Source organism: Phyllopteryx taeniolatus, chromosome 1 (genome assembly GCF_024500385.1).
Source record: "Phyllopteryx taeniolatus isolate TA_2022b chromosome 1, UOR_Ptae_1.2, whole genome shotgun sequence".
In the NCBI taxonomy this organism is placed as follows: domain Eukaryota; kingdom Metazoa; phylum Chordata; class Actinopteri; order Syngnathiformes; family Syngnathidae; genus Phyllopteryx; species Phyllopteryx taeniolatus.
The window spans coordinates 4,160,825-4,179,369 of NC_084502.1; the positions used below are offsets into that span (position 1 = coordinate 4,160,825).

The 18,545-nt window shown below is 44.9% G+C and overlaps 1 protein-coding gene across 6 annotated transcripts in view; it reads right to left on the reverse strand.

The window, feature by feature from the left end:
• Positions 1-18,545, reverse strand: part of LOC133469975 (uncharacterized) — a 48,692-nt gene that overhangs the window by 10,731 nt on the left and 19,416 nt on the right. For 2 of the 6 annotated variants that reach the window (XM_061757835.1, XM_061757754.1), the window contains exons 2-7: positions 8,719-8,928; positions 3,953-4,007; positions 3,387-3,477; positions 2,861-3,255; positions 1,852-2,004; positions 1,217-1,375 (exon numbers count right to left, since the gene is read on the reverse strand). In XM_061757835.1, the coding sequence (XP_061613819.1) occupies positions 1,217-1,375; positions 1,852-2,004; positions 2,861-3,255; positions 3,387-3,477; positions 3,953-4,007; positions 8,719-8,849 (984 nt within the window). In that variant the 5' untranslated portion in view covers positions 8,850-8,928. Of the gene's footprint in view, positions 1-1,216; positions 1,376-1,851; positions 2,005-2,860; positions 3,256-3,386; positions 3,478-3,952; positions 4,008-8,718; positions 8,929-18,545 lie in introns of those variants that run through there. The other 4 variants (XM_061758100.1, XM_061758013.1, XM_061757925.1 and 1 more) reach the window with 4 other exon arrangements.

Consider the following 18,545-nt stretch of genomic DNA (forward strand, 5'->3'; position numbering starts at 1 on the left):
GAAGCAATTAGAAACCAATTACAAAGTGTGTGACTTGTGAGCGTTATCAAAACTGTATTTAGTCCTCCAGTTTCTGCAATCATAGTCAGAATAAAATCCCCTCAAGATGTGAGCATTATTTATCGGGCAGCTGGCTACCTGTTTGCCATTTCTAGGCAGACTTACTGATAGACTTGATGGGAGAACACACACGCACATACACACACACAAACAGAGGCATATTGGTAGTCGGCCATCTTCTTACATAATGTATCTTTCCACTCTACACAAGCCACAGTAATATGGTGCTTTGCAGCGCAAAGCAACGAGGCAGAGGCCCCACATCTGCACAATAACACGCAGTTAATCACAAATACAGAAATATACAAACTCCCAATTCCTGATTTAACACGCGCATTAAAAGTACAATAAATGTACAAATGGAAATGTAATATCCATCCATCCATCCATTTTCTGAGCTGCTTCTCCTCACTAGGGTCGCGGGCGTGCTGGAGCCTATCCCAGCTATCATCGGGCAGGAGGCGGGGTACACCCTGAACTGGTTGCCAGCCAATCGCAGGGCACATACAAACAAACAACCATTCGCACTCACAGTCACACCTACGGGCAATTTAGAGTCTTCAATTAATGCATGTTTTTGGGATGTGGGAGGAAACCGGAGTGCCCAGAGAAAACCCACGCAGGCACGGGGAGAACATGCAAACTCCACACAGGTGGGGCCGGGGATTGAACCCGGGTCCTCAGAACTGTGAGGCTGACGCTCTAACCAGTCGGCCACCGTGCCACCGAAATGTAATATGTGCCAGCAAAATCACAGGAAAGCCTCAATGATGGCCATCCGATGATTGTTCTTCTCAGAAATGCCCTTTAACTGAGCCCATGGCCTTCGTCAATAATATTTATTGTATTTCTTGTATCGTCCAAAATTGCAAGAAATACAATTAGAAATGGCAGAGCTTTATTTTTTTGTGGCAGAGCTTTATTTTGTTGTTGTTGTAATAATTCAATAAAATCAGTGAGTATACATTGGTGCTTAAGTCAGACAAGAAGATATCTTTAAAAATAATAATTCCCAAAGCTGCAGTGTGGTTAGTTTGTGGACAGTGCCCTCTAGTGGTCATAAACAACTCTCCACTGGGTTTGACAAGGTTGGCTGTTGCTCAGTGTTATTTTTGATTTATTTTATTTTTTTCCCCCCACCCTCCTTCTGTGTTACCTTTGGGAAAGAGTGCAGGTGAAACGGCTCCAGGGGTTTTCGTGGAAACTCCTGACTGCGATGTAGTTGCGGAGCAGCAGCTGAGGGCGAGTCGCTCACGCTCGATTGGTCTGACTGGCTGTCGGCTCCGTTATTTTCCTTCCTGTTTGTCTTGTCAACCTTGAGGTTACCAGTGAAGACATTATGGACAAAGCTCAAGAAAAACAACATAAAATATAAATATGCATGTATTTTGGGACTTCACGTACGGGCCAAAGGAGTATTTTCAAGACTTTAACAACACTTTGTGGTCTGTCTTCTTATTCAAATATTTGACGAGAACAAAAAAAAAAAGAAAGAAATGATTTTCAGTTACAGTTGACATTTGGTATTTTAAAATAGATGCCTCATTCAACTTTCGCAATTAGCTGCTCCTTTAGGACCAAGTCCAATTTAAATAACACCACACTCCCCCTGAATACTTTTCAGAAATACTGGCAAGTGTACACAATTGCACAACTCCTTCCATTTAAAACAATTGCTGTGTTCAGCTGCATGAAGCCTGCAACATACAATCTACAAGTTAGTGAATAAAGTAGACCCCCCCCCCCAAAAAAAAAAACAAAATAAAAAAAAAGTACCAGTGAGAGTTTTACCTTTCTGAACTTGCGAATTGAAGCATACTCGGCTGCAGTAGGTTCTTGGATGGCCAGGGAGTTGACTGAGGACAGGGGGGACCTGGTAACCCCGCTCGCCCCGTTAGTTTTCCCTGCCATTGTCCCGTTTGTGTTGCCATTCCCTCTGCCACCCTGTAAAGAAAAGACAAGTAGAAGCAGATACAGTGAACTCCTGTTCATTGCTGAGGATACGTTCCAGGAAAATCTGCGCTAAAGCAAGACCATTAAAAAAAACATATTTAAAAGCACTTGTTAAACACACATGCAAAGATGGGAGGGTCAAAGTCGTCAGTGCATTGCATGTGTGTGCACAGCAAGAAAACCAAAAGAGCAAGGATGCCGGTACGTTGTGCTGCATACGGTTGCTTACAACGTCTTAATTACGACAAGGGAACTGGGAGTAACCCGGTCAAAATATTTTGGGGGGGATTATTATTTTTTTTTAACATTATGAAGTGATAGCACACGCTTCGACATTGATAAAAAAGTAAACCTCGTGAAAATGGGTTGCGAAACGAGCAAGTTACGACTTAATTTCAATGTCCATGTAGGGCCTTTGATGGCAACGTCGACCTCCCAAACATGGCCACCGTGTAGACTCGTCGGTTACCAATTTGAATCGCAAATTCCAATTTTGAATTGCAGCAAAACTAGTGGGTGACGGTCGCCACTTATGAAAACTAGTGGCAGAACGCCACACGCTTGCACGACAGTTCAGTCCGGCAACGGTCCCTATCCCCCGCAAATAGCGGGGTTACACTGTGCAGTAGCGTTTCATGATGAAGTCTGAATATTTACTGACAAATAAGGAAACAGACGTAAGATAACTGCGTCAAATTGCTGCCCAAATGACTTCGATGTCGCCCCACCTCATGGAAAGATTGATGAATGTGCATCACTCAGGAGAAGATGCTTTCAACAGGTGCTTCTGCTTTAATTGATTAAAAAAAATTTTGTTGCATGCACGGAGCTGTAAATGTGTGCATACATTTCCGTTGCCATTGTGGGCTCCGTTGACCTGAGCAGGCGGGCTTTGGGCGGCCCTGACTGAAGTTGGAGTGTTCGTTGATGTCGGCGGAGGGCCTGCGGTTGCTTTGGGGCCTGCGTCCCCTTCCCGGACACTGACGCTCTCATACAGGCCGTCGTCCAAGCCGTGCGTCGGGGTCGGGTTATTTCGCAGGCCCACCTCGGTGTAAGTGTGGTCTCTGGCTTCTCCTCCTCCCCCGTCTCCTCCCGTGTCCCCTTCCCCCCCTTGGCCGGATCCCTGGGGGCCGGTGGGGATCTGTGGAAGCCGGCGCCCCTGGGAAGGCGTCAGGTCGCTCTGGGAGCGTCGACTGTGGAGGAGCAGGAGGTCCATGCTGGCCGGGCGGCTCTTACTAACTGCTGTGCGAGAGAAGTGGGGTGGAGGAGAAAGCAGAACAGTGCTTTCATAAAACAGCTTTCCATGGAGTCGTCCGTCTGCCTTGCCAGGTTAACCGCACAGCGGATTGTGACATTGATCGTGCATCACTTACAGTTTCCGTTGCAAGGAAAGCGATTGATCTCATGCAGCCTGGTGTCCGATTTGCTCATGGAATTCAGTTTTGGATGTCGAAGGGTACCCTGCTGTTGAACACAATATGAGAACATTCATCCATCCATCTATCCATTATCTGAGCCGCTTCTCCTCACTCGGGTCGCGGGCGTGCTGGAGCCTATCCCAGCTGTCATCGGGCAGGAGGCGGGGTACACCCTGAACTGGTTGCCAGCCAATCGCAGGGCACATAGAAACAAACAACCATCCGCACTCACATTCACACCTACGGGCAATTTAGAGTCTCCAATGAATGCATGTCTTTGGGATGTGGAAGGAAACCGGAGTGCCCGGAGAAAACCCACGCAGGCACGGGGAGAACATGCAAACTCCACACAGGCGGGGACGGGGATTGAACCCCGCACCTCAGAACTGTGAGGCTGACGCTCTAACCAGTCACCACCGTGCCGCCTGAGAACATTCATTCAAACTTTTTTATTTATTTATTTTTTTAATACAAGTTATTCAGGGGTTAAAAAAAAAAATAGAAGTGAAAGTATGTCTGACCATATTTACAGATGTCCCTTTCTCTCCGGCTGAAGGGTGCTTGCTCTTGTTTTTTCTGACAAAGATCAAAGTTAGGCATTGTCAAAGGAAGCCGCTGGACAGAGTTCACATACACACACTCTCAGCAGATCCATCCATCCATCCATCTTCTACCGCTTATCCGAGGTCGGGGCGCGGGGGCAGTAGCTTCAGCAGGGATGCCCAGACTTCCCTTTCCCCAGCCACTTCATCCATCTCTTCCGGGGGGATCCCGAGGCGTTCCCAGGCCAGCCGAAGGATGTAGTGTCCTGGGTCGTCCCCGGGGTCTCCTCCCGGTGGGACGTGCCCGGAACATCTCACCAGGGAGGCGTACGGGAGGCATCCAAATCAGATGCCCCAGCCACCTCATCTGGCTCCTCTCGATGTGAAGGAGTAACGGCTCTACTCTGAGATCCTCCCGGATGACCGAGCTTCTCACCCTATCTCTAAGGGAGAGCCCGGACACCCTGCGGAGGAAACTCATTTCGGCCGCTTGTATCCGGGATCTCATTCTTTCCGTCACGACTCGTGACCATAGGTGAGGGTGGGAACGTAGATTGACCGGTAAATCGAGAGCTTCGCCTTTCGGCTTAGCTCCTTTTTTACCACAACGGATCGATACAAAGTCCGCATCACTGTAGACGCTGCACCGATCCGCCTGTCGATCTCCCGTTCCATTCTTCCCTCACTCGTGAACAAGACCCCAAGATACTTGAACTCCTCCACTTGGGGCAGGATCTCATCCCCGACCTGGAGAGGGCACGCCACCCTTTTCCGACTGAGGACTATGGTCTCAGATTTGGAGGTGCTAATTCTCATCCCAGCCGCTTCACACTCGGCTGCAAACTGCTCCAATGAAAGTTGGAGGTCACGGCTTGATGAAGCAGACAGAACCACATCATCTGCAAAAAGCAGAGATGCAATACTGAGGCCACCAAACCGGACCCCCTCTACGCCTCGGCTGCGCCTAGAAATTCTGTCCATGAAAGTTATGAACAGAATCGTTGACAAAGGGCAGCCTTGGCGGAGTCCAACCCTCACCGGAAACGAGTCCGACTTACTGCCGGATATGCAGACCAAACTCTGACTCCAGTCGTACAGGGACCGGACAGCCCGTATCAGGGGGTTCGGTACCCCATACTCCCGAAGCACCCCCCACAGGACCACCCGAGGGACACGGTCGAACGCCTTCTCCAAGTCCACAAAACACATGTAGACTGGTTGGGCGAACTCCCATGCACCCTCGAGGACCCTGCCAAGGGTGTAGAGCTGGACCACTGTTCCATGGCCAGGACGAAAACCACACTGCTCCTCCTCAATCTGGGATTCAACTTCCCGACGGACCCTCCTCTCCAGCACCCCTGAATAGACCTTACCAGGGAGGCTGAGTAGTGTGTCCCCCCTGTAGTTGCAACACACCCTTCGGTCTCCCTTCTTAAAAAGGGGGACCACCACCCCAGAGGCACTGTCCCCGATGTCCACGCGATGTTGCAGAGGCGTCTCAACCAGCACAGCCCTACAACATCCAGAGCCTTGAGGAACTCCGGGCGAATCTCATCCACCCCTGGGGCCTTGCCACCGAGGAGCTTTTTAACCACCTCGGCGACCTCAACCCCAGAGATAGGAGAACCCGCCTCAGAGAACCCAGACTCTGCTCCCTCATGGGAAGGCGTGTCGGTGGAATTGAGGAGGTCTACGAAGTATTCTCCCCACCGGCTCACAACGTCCCGAGTCAAGGTCAGCAGCGCCCCATCCCCACTATACACAGTGTTGATGGTGCACTGCTTTCCCCTCCTGAGACGTCGGATGGTGGACCAGAATTTCCTCGAAGCCGTCCGGAAGTCTTTCTCCATGGCCTCACCGAACTCCTCCCATGCCCGTGTTTTTGCTTCAGCGATCACCAAAGCTGCATTCCGCTTTGCCAGCCGGTACCCATCAGCTGACTCAGGAGTCCCACAGGCCAAAAAGGCCTGATAGGACTCCTTCTTCAGCTTGACGGCATCACTCACCATTGGTGTCCACCAACAGGTTTGGGGATTGCCGCCACAACAGGCACCGACCACCTTACGGCCACAGCTCCGGTCGGCGCGGAACATGGTCCACTCGGACTCGATGTCCCCCGCCTCCCCCGGAACATTAGCAAAGTTCTGTCGGAGGTGGGTGTTGAAACTCCTTCTGACAGTGGGTTCCGCCAGACGTTCCGAGCAGACCCTCACAATACGTTTGGGCCTGCCACGTCGGACCGGCATCTTCCCCCACCATCGGAGCCAACTCACCACCAGGTGGTGATCAGTTGACAGCTCCGCCCCTCTCTTTACCCAAGTGTCCAAGACATGCGGCCGCAAGTCCGATGACACGACCACAAAGTCGATCATCGAACTAGGATGTCCTGGTGCCAAGTGCACGTGTGGACACCCTTATGCTTGAACATGGTGTTCGTTATGGACAATCCGTGATGAGCACAGAAGTCCAATAACAGAACACCACTCTGATCGGGGGGGCCGTTCCTCCCAATCACGCCCTTCCAGGTCTCACTGTCATTGCCCACGTGAGCATTGAAGTCCCCCAGCAGAACGATGGAGTCCCCAGCGGGAGCGCTCTCCAGCACCCCCTCCAAGGACTCCAAAAAGGGTGGGTACTCTGAACTGGTGTTTGGTGCATAGGCACAAACAACAGTCAGGACCCGTCCCCCCACCCGAAGGCGGAGGGAGGCTACCCTCTCGTCCACCGGGGTGAACCCCAACGTACAGGCGCCGAGCCGGGGAGCAATAAGTATACCCACACCTGCTCGGCGCCTCTCACCGTGGGCAACTCCAGAGTGGAAGAAAGTCCAACCCCTCTCGAGAGGACTGGTACCAGAGCCCAAGCTGTGCGTGGAGGCGAGTCCGACTATATCTCGTCGGAACTTCTCGACCTCACACACCAGCTCGGGCTCCTTCCCTGCCAGAGAGGTGACATTCCACGTCCCTAGAGTCAGCTTCTGTAGCCGGGGATCGGATCCTCGCCTTCGGCCACCGCCCAGCTCGCATTGCACCCGACCCCTATGGCCCCTCCCACAGGTGGTGAGCCCATGGGAAGGGGGACCCACGTTACCCTTTCGGGCTATGGGTGCAGGCCCAGCCACCAGGCGCTCTCCTTCGAGCCCCAACTCCAGGCCTGGCTCCAGAGGGGGGCCGCGGTGACCCGCGTCCGGGCAAGGGAAACCTGAGTCCATAATTTCTTTTCTTCATACAGGGTCTTTGAGCCGTGCTTTGTCTGGTCCCTCACCTAGGACCTGTTTGACATGGGTGACCCTGCCAGGGGCATAAAGCCCCAGACAACTTAGCTCCTAGGATCATTGGGACACACCAACCCCTCCACCACGATAAGGTGACGGCTCAAGGAGGGGCTCTCAGCAGATACAGTAGATAATATCAGCATCCATGTCCAGTTAGCAGCAAAGTCCTTGGTTGATAAGAGACCAGTCAAACAGTAAGTGGGGCAACCGTAATATATTGTTGTGTTTTCTATTGTCTTGTTCACAATGCAGCCATTTAAACCCACCATTTACCATGCAGTCTCCTTCATGCTAATTCCATTTCCTATTGTACTTTCTGTTTTTTTGCTTGCACACCAACTCGTTCTAAAAGAGGGTGATGCAGTCATTGTGAATCTTCGGCGGTGGCGGTAGCTATAGGAAACCGTTGACATGGAGCGCAGCCAGCACTGAGATGAAGCAAGAAAACAACAAAGCGCTGTAGTGCAGGTGTGAATGTTAAACCCCGCCCCCTCATCGCAGCTCTCTCACATGCCAGCGAGTGAGGCTCGCTTGTCTCCGAGCAGCTATTTTCCCCAACCGAGTATGACACCATATGGATAATTCACTATATGACGTTGACGATGAGAAGCACTGACCTACGTTAACAATTTAAATTCTGATACAAGTATTCGTTCTGTGAAATTGTATTAATTTATTCACAACAGTCTATTCTCTTCATTTCTTAGTGTTTCTTTTGGCTGTATTTGTTCCAGTAAATGCATGTGGGTGACAATCAGATTTCAGCCTCTATGTGTTGCCATGTCAATCTAATCTTTCCAAGGACTTCATAATTACTAGTGCAGGCTGGTGTGCCTTAAACAAGTGTTTCCCAACCTTTATTGAGTCAAGGCACAATCTTACGTTAGAAACACAGTCTTAATTTACACACAAATTGACTTTTTATCAAATACAAATGTATCTTCCTTGGTGCCCTCGACCACGTCAGCATTTTGGTCAGAACAAAAGCCAACCTTGACTAAATTTAAATCCAAATTCAACAATCAACTTGGATGAAAGGAATGATGGAAGATGAAAAAGAAATCAGAACATGAAGAAATCAGTCAATAATAATAATAATTACAATGCCACGTTGTAGTTACGGTTTCCCTCAGAGTGCCATTATGACTGTGAAACCATATAAATGGTTAATTGCCTCATATTGTTGCATATACACAACAAATTAATGGATAACCAATTTTGAAATCAGAAGTCAAGGATAATAGGTTGCTCAGTTACAGTAAAAAAAGGGATTGGTAACAAACAAAAAAATGCTTGCAATATTTTAACATTATTTATAAAATGTTTGGTACAGATTTTAGCAAGAATCATGGATGTTGATGCACATGATTTTCTTTAAAATGATGTGGCGGGCCGGATCCCGGATCTCGAGTTCGACACCTGTGCGATAGATGTATGGAGTTGAGCGTCACGTGAGTGAGCGTCCGCTCACCTTTGGCAGCCCACGCAGACGAGGACGATGAGGATGGTGACCACGAAGGCCGACGCCGCTGCGATGGCCCCCAGGAGCAGCAGGTTTTTGTAGGGAGGGTCCTCGAGGTTTGCCCCTTCGCTGTCAGCCATGACACACGCTCCCTCTCACGCCCACTCACTTCCACTCTCAGCTCAAACTCCGCCACGCAAACTCTCTGCTCAGGAGAACCTGCAGAGACACGGGGAAGAAGAAAGATGCAGCAAATGAAAAAAATGAGAGAAATGAAAGAAATGAGAGATAAGATCGAGAAACGCTTTATGTGCTCGGTCTGCCGCTAGCTTTCTGTCACTGTCTCTTTCTGACATTTCGGTAGCTATTTTTGACTTTCACAGATAATAATTCACAGAAAATAGAACACCTCACGAGGCAGCCAGGATGCGCCCCCTGAAAAAAAAAAAAAAAAAAAAAGGTTAACCAACACCTTTTTTTTTGTTTTGCTGTTGTTAAAAAAAGATCAAATGATGTTGTAATGTTCATTTGAGTCGTCAGAGATTCTTTGTGTTAGTTTAACAGTAATAACTGAGCTCCCCAGAGTCTAGAGTCTCACCGATGTTACGACAAGATCCACCACTACCTTAACATTTAAAAATAGAAATTTGACACTGTAGTTATTGATGTTTATTTTATTCCATTGGTTATACATAAATACAGAAGGTACAGGGATTACAACAATTCAAATGACCTAACCAGAATAGCAAGCAGTCGAGCCCAAATCTGCCAAAACTGTAAACCAGTAATGTCGAATGTTAAATAAGTGGACGTCTTTGGACAAAATTTGTCTGTGGCATCACAAGCTAGACGGGTGTTCAGCAATGTGTCTACTGTAAACTCAAGTGTTAGCATTTTTATTACATATAGAGTACAATAATCCCTCACTATATAGCGGTTCACCTATTGCTGATTCATTGCATCGCAGATTATTTTTTTTAAAATCATATTCACCTAAATGGCTGATAATTCACCATATCACAAGATTTCTTCATATATATTTTTTAATTGTCGTGGTAAAATAAGCATTTTCTATCCAAAAACATGAAAAAGATCAAATGCATTTGTTGACAGCGTAAGTCTCACAGTAACCGTGTTTCGTTACTTTATCACTAAAAGCACCGGATTATTGCTATATTAGTCATTCAAACTGCTCTAAGTGCTAGAGGGCTCTGCATCTTTTTGCACAATTGTCCAAAAAACAAATAAAAAATAAGAATAATTTGTACCGGCATTACCAGATAACTAGCAACCCTTTATTGCTTAGTGACTGTTTTTCTCAATGTCTTTATGTCTCAAAAGTGTTCTCTGTCAATTGACTGTCTGTTGTCGTACTAGAGCGGCTCCAACTACCGGAGACAAATTCCTTGTGTGTCTTTTGGACATACTTTGCAAATAAAGAAGATTTCAATCTTTAATTTGCTACCTTCCTAATGTTTTTTTTCCCCCCTCCTGTAAATAATTAACATGGATGGCTGATTGTCACAACCACATGAACCCGTTCACTCTTAATGTCACAATGTCAATTAGTACTGTTATAAAAACTCAATTACTATTATTATAAAAGCGATATCGCACTAGTTATCGTAGGTTAAATTATGCTTTTGTTCATCAAATAAATGCAACTGACAACTCTGTTGGACTATTGTGTTTGGTTGGACCAAATAGTATACCAATACTGTATATACAGTATATGGCTATGCAAATGGAATGTAAACAAGGCCTTAAGAAAAGAGCAACCGTGGTCAGGTAAGATGACTTTTCAGTGGATTCACTTATATTTCTGGATCCACTGCACATTCCTTTATGAACACAGACAAAAGCAGGAATGTGCGGGTTATGTATATCAATGTGGAGTGTAGACAACAAAACAAGGAGTAAACGCTATGAGGTTAAAGCTGTGTGAAAGATTCTTGGCTTTCTGTTTCTTGGAGATAAATCTACATCTCTCCTACACCCCCCACACCCACGTGTCCCATTTTCTAGCGTTTTCTCTCCTTCTCCTTCTTCCTCTGGATCTCCTCTATCCTCCCCTTTCTCCTCTCTTTCAGTGCGTCTGCCTGACCCTGCAGAAATGTGAGGCGATGCACAGCGAATGAATTAGCAGCGCTGAGGCCTCAGACAGCCCTTCATGGATCAGACGGCCAGGCAGCTAGGCAGAGAGAGAACAGAGGTAGAGAGTTTGTGAATGGCGGCGAGGGAGGGGATGAGACACGGGAACAAATGAGCGGGATGAAAGGCCTGCCAGGTGGAAGAAGGAGAGGTCCAAGGCGAACACGTGAAGACGGGGCGAGAAAGGGCGCTTATCTAAAATGCTGAGGCGAGAACCAGGAGGGTTGAGGGTGACGATAGCTGGGGAGGGAAGACACGGACCAGAGCGATGAGGTGAAGACGAAGACACTGAGAGGAAGAGTAGGGAAGCCTTTGAGAATGTGCAACGAGCGCAGGGAGGGGATGGGAGGGAAGAAGAAAAAAAAGGATGCGGCAATGAGAAGGAGGTCACCAGTGGTCCGTCTCTGCCCGCATTTCGTCAGCGCCCTTTCAAATATTCAAACGAAAAAAATATTTACAAGGAGCGGAACGCCGGCGAGCACGAAGCGGGACGGCGGCACACGTACAACTGTACGTGAAGCTGACAAGTGGTGAGACGAGCCCGGAGGACGAGAGGGGATATCTGCATGACGCCGCTGCAGCACGCTGCCGCTGAAGGCGCAACAATTCTCATTCCGGCTTCTGTCTTCATTTCTCAACAGCAGATGAGAGAAATGATGGCGGCGCTCATATTGGTATCATGACGATGGCGTAGACTGTAATAAAGATGCCAACGGTGATGATGAAGACTGACATTGATAATGAGGTGAAATTGAGGGCCGCAAAGGCATGTCGACGGGTGGATGCATGGAAAAGAACTGAGGGAGCAGTTTATGTTTTTGCTTCGAATATATTTGGTTTTCTTGCATGTGTTGTCTTGTTTTCCCGTGTCCCATGTTCATGTCTCGTCTTGCTTGTTAAGGTTTTCCAGTTGTTCTCGTTAGCCCTTGCGTCTACCAATCAGCTCCCTCCATGCCACTCGTGTCTTGTCCAGGTGTGCCCCGTTGTCTCATCAGTTAGCTTGTATTTAGTTCCCTGTTTTCTTTGAGTCTGCGTCTGTTCACGGATGTTGCTGTCACGTATCCGTATATTAGTCTTTCCTTCTTACTTTGATTCTTGATTTTCCGGGACCCTGTTTATCTAGTGTTTAGATTTTTCCGTGATACTTTGTTTTTGTAAGTAAATACTTTTTCGAGACTCCTGAACTCCCGCCTTGCCTCCCTGCTTCCCTGCGTATGGCTACACCACCCTTGGCCTCCAGGAAAACATTACCTGTGACAAATACAGTTTAACGTCTGAGTGGAGAGATTAAAGCACGCAAGCACACACACACACACACACACACACACACACACACTCAGGATTGCATCACGTGCTACATTACAGGGTGGCAATCCAGCAATATTTGAACTACACATTTTGCATATCTCTCGGGCACAGCCGGCCTCGGTAAGACTCTGATGCTCTTTTTAGTCCGGGATAGAACCCTAAAAATGGTTTCCTAACACTTGACACGTGCTTTATTTCCTTAAAGCCTGAAAATGTGCATTTACAAAACAAGAGCGTCTTTTTGAAAATTTGTTTTTGAATTTTTTTATTTTTTTTAAACTTTAAAATGGCTCATTAACAATCACAAATGTATGTGCTTTAACAGCAGCCTTACTGTATATTTGAATGAAAACAGTATTTGCAAGTGTGCAAGGAGTCCTGTGTTTTTAATTACTGAATAGAATCAATAGCAATGAGCAGCTTTAGGGAGCGAAATAGCCAAAAAGTAAATGTTAACCTCTGCCTTTTTCCTAAGATTCCCTCCAGTGACCTAAAAATGTACACACACTGAACAGCAGTTAATTTATTAGGAATTTTGTGTCAATAACTCTACCTTTAAAAAGATAATAATGCTTAGTCTAGAAAATACCAATATATTTATGATGAGCTGTTGAATCACTTATTGCATTTTACTGTGACGTTTATCCCATTGTAAAAGGAAAGAAAACGTCACTTTCAATGTTTCAATGATAAAGATGCTAAACATCGACTGAGCAGTCCTGAAAAGACAAAAGTGCGGAAAATATCACATACTGTAAATACCCCCTTGCCCAAAAAAAAAAAAAATAATTTTAAAAAAGCCTCTTTTCGTGTCCACCCGGGATTAACGAAGCCAGGGTCCATGCAATTTTCCTAATTGTAGGTAGCCAGGTAGGTCATTTTGATGCAAAGCGTCCAGTTTCCATCAAAGTAATGGGACTGAAATCCCACTGAGTGATTCGCCTGAAATTCACTATGTGCACAGAAGTCACTGTGTACAGAAGTCATTTGACACCCATTTAATAGGCCCTACTTCACAAAAGCAAACAACTACGGTGACATCATCTTCCCAAACTCTTTTTTTTAAAGAAAAATTGCAAATAATGTAATAAAACATTTCAACACGTAACATAACATAACAGACAATGTAGGAACAAACCGTATAGTAAATAGTATTGATCAGTGATAAATTGACCATATTTGGGTTTCCGCCGAAACAGCGACGCTATCAAACAAACGTGTTGTTCATACCAGGGATGGAGTCCAAGGGAGTCATGTGATTTCACATACAAAGAGGTGATAACATGGAGCAACGTGAAGCTGAGGAGGCAAAAAAAAAAAAAAAATGCAAAGACCGAGAGAGGCAATGGTGATGTTGTTGTTGGGTGAGGGGTGGCGGTGGTGCGGCTTAACCCTCTGACATTTTTGCCATCACTCACACACACACGCGCGCTTGCCTTTAGCACTTGGAAATGAATTTTACAGCCGATCCCGGAACGACAATTTACAAAGTGCCACATCACGCAGTGAACCTGAAGACCAATTTGGCCTGGCTGCAAAGCAAACTGAGATTGACTCTCTTGATGTCATTTAAGATGATCTAAAAAACAAAAACAAAAAAACATAAGAGTCATCATCGTATTAAGCACATTAAGGAAGGTTTCTGTTAATCAAAATTCAACAAGAAATCCCATGATGCTCCCTGGCGTCAAATATTCACAGCTTATTCTCAATGTCACCCTTTGCCAAACACAATTCAAAACATGCGACAAATGTACCCTTATGTCTCGTTATTGCACAGAACGACACGTCCTTCACTGTACTGAATACGGAATTCAACATTTTAATATAATCCCGCTTGCACTGGCTCGCTGTAAACATTTTCTCCAGCAGCGAACGTTCTTTAGTCTGCCGCTGAAAATAGTTCTGAACAAATGCTTTACTCTTCTGCGTATCAAGTGCTTGGTGCAGACTAGCATGACATGAATATGAATATTTCGTTATCAAAATAGAGTCCTTTATTGGGCAAAGAATCCAACAGAAATTTCAGTTTAGAAGGCACATCCCAACTTTTGACCAGTTGTGTATACTGTAAAGCAGGGGTGTCAAACTCATTGTAGTTATGATTTTCCTCAGAGGGCCGTTAGAACAGTGAAATCATATAAATGTTTAATCGCCAAATCATAGTATTACCATTACACAACAAATTGAGGGATAACTACTTTTGAAATCAGAAGAGAAGTATAATAGTTTGTTCAAGTATTGTTTAAGTTACTGTAGAAGAAAGGGTTTGGTAACAGAAAAATGCAAAATCTCAACATTATTGTTTATTATGATGACGATTTGGAATTTGGGTACAGATTTTAGCAAAAATCACGGAGGTTGATGAGCATGATTTGCTTTCGCGGGCCACATAAAATAATGTGGTGGGCCGCATCTGGCCCCCGGGCCTTCAGTTTGACACCTATGCTGTAAAGTCAATACATGGGATTAAAACAACACAATTAATGTCATTTAAAATTTATATATATATATATATATATATATATATATATATATATATATATACACTCTTATAAATGATATGTGCATGTGTGTGTGTGTGTGTGTAACTATATGTTTACATGCATAATGTTTAATGTTATGACATTATGTTTTTGTTTTTTTTAATCCATTTAAGGAATGTAAATTGTGCAAACGTGCTAACCTGTCAGCCACTATCATGAAATATGTGTATGAATAAATTATGGGTTATACTGTATGTTACATAAGAGTGCACTTAAGCGATTGTAATGCTATTTCTGCTCATTTGAAGATCCTTGCTTCTCTGCCATATGCAGAAAATATCTTCCAAGGCAGTCCAAAAAAAAAAAAAGGAATCTTAAGGGGATTTACAATAAAATTGACAAACATTAGTAAAATCCACGGATTGCTACTCTCAGAAGAGGACATTTGGCAGTGCTGCTCTGACTGCTGTTGGGTATAAGCAATTGTTTGTCTTATTTGTCCCAAAGCCCAATTGTGTGCCTGCAAAGTCCTCCAAACGCAAGCCCTTGTGTTGTTTTATTTTTAGAACCACGCAGAGTTTTGACATTTCACTCGTTTGCCTCATCCTACGTCGCAAAACGCAAAGAGAATCCCAAAAGGTTGCTCGACAGATTTCTTTTGGAGTTGGTGTGTGTGTGTGGGTTTTTTGTTTTTTTTTCACTGCAGGCAAATGTGGGGAGTACTAATAAGATCAATTAGAAATGAAGCTAGATGATAATGAAGAGGAAAAGTGCCTTGAATGTTGAATGAGTAGCGGGGAGGTGTTGTACTTTGGGTGTGAGTCTTTGTCACCAAAGGGGAGGAGAGCGCGCTTTGTATTTTTGTGGGTAAAAATAACGTGTTGGTCAGACTAATAGAAATGGGAGAAAGAGACTGGACACAATTTCTGTCTTTGAGAGCAAAGGGGACACTTCCGTTGAGGAATTTTGTGAGCCTCGGCTACGCGATAGTGCTGATCCTACTGACTTAATTCGAGCCAAGACCCCATTTTCCTCTCACTTGGCTCGGCTTAATTAACCAGAATGAGTCAGAAGCAACACTCAGGATTTAAGATTTATTCTTATGGGATTGGGGAGCTCTCTTTCTCTGCCTCCCTCTCTACGTGTTTATGGTACATTTCAGCGTTAACTTCCCACTCATTACTTTAATGATGGCGCTGCTACGAGCTCATGCTCACGATTGCAGTTTATTTTTTAACGCCAGTGTTTGGGTGTGAAGTGAGGAATGCCCAACTGCACAAGTATCCGTGGCCACGCATGACTGATGATTCTGTCTGCAAAATGTGGCTTTAAAAAGCAACAGTGCAAATGTTGCATTTTAAACAGTAGTGCTGCAGCCTTTAAATGCTTTTATAATTGATAGTTCCATCGTTTAATCGAATACCCAGCAATCAGATAAAAATTTACTATGCATTGCACGTTTATTTGCAAAACCATTTTATCCCTATTACTGTTTGTTAACTGATTATTGGTGTTTATTTGGTATTGTTTAATGATTAAGCAAAACCAAATAAACAACTATGAAGCGATAACACACGAGAGAGGGGGATGTACTCACCAACCTTTTTTTCAAACTGAGATCTACTTTCTTGGGTACTGATTCATGCGAAGGGCCACAAGTTTGTTATCAACTTCTGAGGCTGCTTCAGGTTCAACTATGTGTCAATTACGTGTTATTCATCGTACGGCTGCAAATAACCATTATTTGCATAATTGATTAAACTGACTATTATTTTCTTCCACAAGTTGATTATGATTCACTTACTGGTTTGGTTCATAACATGTTAGAAAATGGGCAAAAATTGTTTTCCAAAGAAAAAGCAGGTGTATCCAAATGTCTTATTTCGATTAAACATAAAGAAGATAAAATTGTATTGTAAGTTAAACAGTGACTCATTCATTTACCAAACTAAATAATATTTTATAATTTATAATAGTTTCTCATTTCCAATGCTGACCTGGAGAAACTTTAGATTTCACTGTCTTGCCCAAGGACACCAGGATTCCAACCGTCGGTCATTGGATGACCCATTCTACCAACTAAGTCGCAGTCGCCATACAACACGCACAGCCGACAAAATAGTCTGTTAATTTGGAAATCGATTAGTTAATCAATTGTTGCGCCACTAAAAGCCGCATTAGTCCCAGTGGTGAAAAGGTTAAGGACTGAAGCAACAAGAAAAATAATACAATGGGTAAAAAGCAACAAACATCTGTTTTGACCTCATAAGTGTCAGGCAAACTCCCAACATTATCTGTAATACAGTAGAAGAATCTGACAGATACATCAAACCCAGCTCTCCGCCTTTGCTTCAGATGCATTATTCATCTGTGTGCCAATTTGGAGGAACCCTCCCAATCCCTCAGCGTGTGCCCAAAAAAAAAAAGAGAGAGATGTGGTGGAGAGAAAAAGTCACGGCGAGAAAAAGAGAAGTCGGAAGAAAATGGGCGAGAGAGCGAGAGAGCGAGAGACACCAGAACAAAAAGGGGAAGCGGGAAGGGCTCAATCTCTTAGCTGCAAATTAGTGAAACATTCAAACAGGATTTCACATGATCCACAGAGACGTCGTGGCACTGTTACGTGTTTTAACATCTGCGCAACTGCAGCCTGACTTGCAGATTGTTGATTTCTGTGTCAAACTCTTAAAAGTGGGCTGAAAACCGAGGGAGCGCAGACCAAAAGATTGGAATCGCTTCGTTTAGCCTGAACGCTTGCTAAATCTCAATCACATGGGTTGGTGCATGCGAGCCATGCGCACACACTCACGAACATGCACACACTTTGCATCCTTGGAAACAGCATTTGTGCTCGCTTTCATGCTTTGCCACAACCTCTCATCATCACTTTGTCTTCATATCGTTAAGACCAAGCAGGCATCAGATCTCTGCCACCCCCCCTTTACTGGCAGCCTCAATGCTGCCCATATTGGGATCTAAAGCCAGGTTTGTTACCTATTATGGCAGCAGCCAGCCTGGCATATACAAAGTGGTGTGAGTGTATGTGCGATGGGGGAGTGGGGATGGTAAATGTGTGTGGGCCGGATGAGTAGGATTGCCGTTTAATCTGCCACCGTCTCCCTCCCGTAACACGGCTCTCATCATTTGGACCCGACAGCTGGATGTGTCTGCATCGCATCCAATCCAACTCCCCCAACAGGCCGTGCACTATTTAGTCACTTTGCCCCTGACACGGCGCAATTACATCTGTTTCCTGTCTGAACTGCAACAATGTGTTCATGCACTTTTCAACAGAATTGATATTGCTAGTTAAACCAAAAACATTTGGGGCTCTATTTACGTGGACTGCGCAACGTGCGCAGGAGCGCAAACGGTGGCGTATCCAATTTGGTCGACCGATTTGCGCTAAGATGCAATGTGGGTGTGACCTTTGACATCCAAACTTCTTCTTTAAGTCAAAGTAAAAAAAAAAGTACAAAAAAAAAGCTTACTGTCAGTTATATACAATTTGTACAAATTTTGATAGCTTAGCGCAGCAAATAATAATTAAAAAAAAGGAATGAAGGAAGGAGTTTACATCTTTTGATAACTTGCATTGTATGAAACCCCATTTCCGCCAGCAAAAAAATTAAAATAAAAGAAACTGACAGAAACGGGACAATTCACATCATCACATTTTTGTCATGTACAAGTACACAATTCCTTCTTAAAGCTCACTTTTAAGATTCCCGTGGAGCGCACAAAATCTACACAGAGCACAAGCTTTGTTATTGGTGCGATAGTATCTCATTATCATGAGATGGTATCTCGTAAATATGACTAAGTATCTCTTTAAAATGACATAGATCTCATTACTATAATTTACTATCTCATAATTATGACTTAACTTCTTTT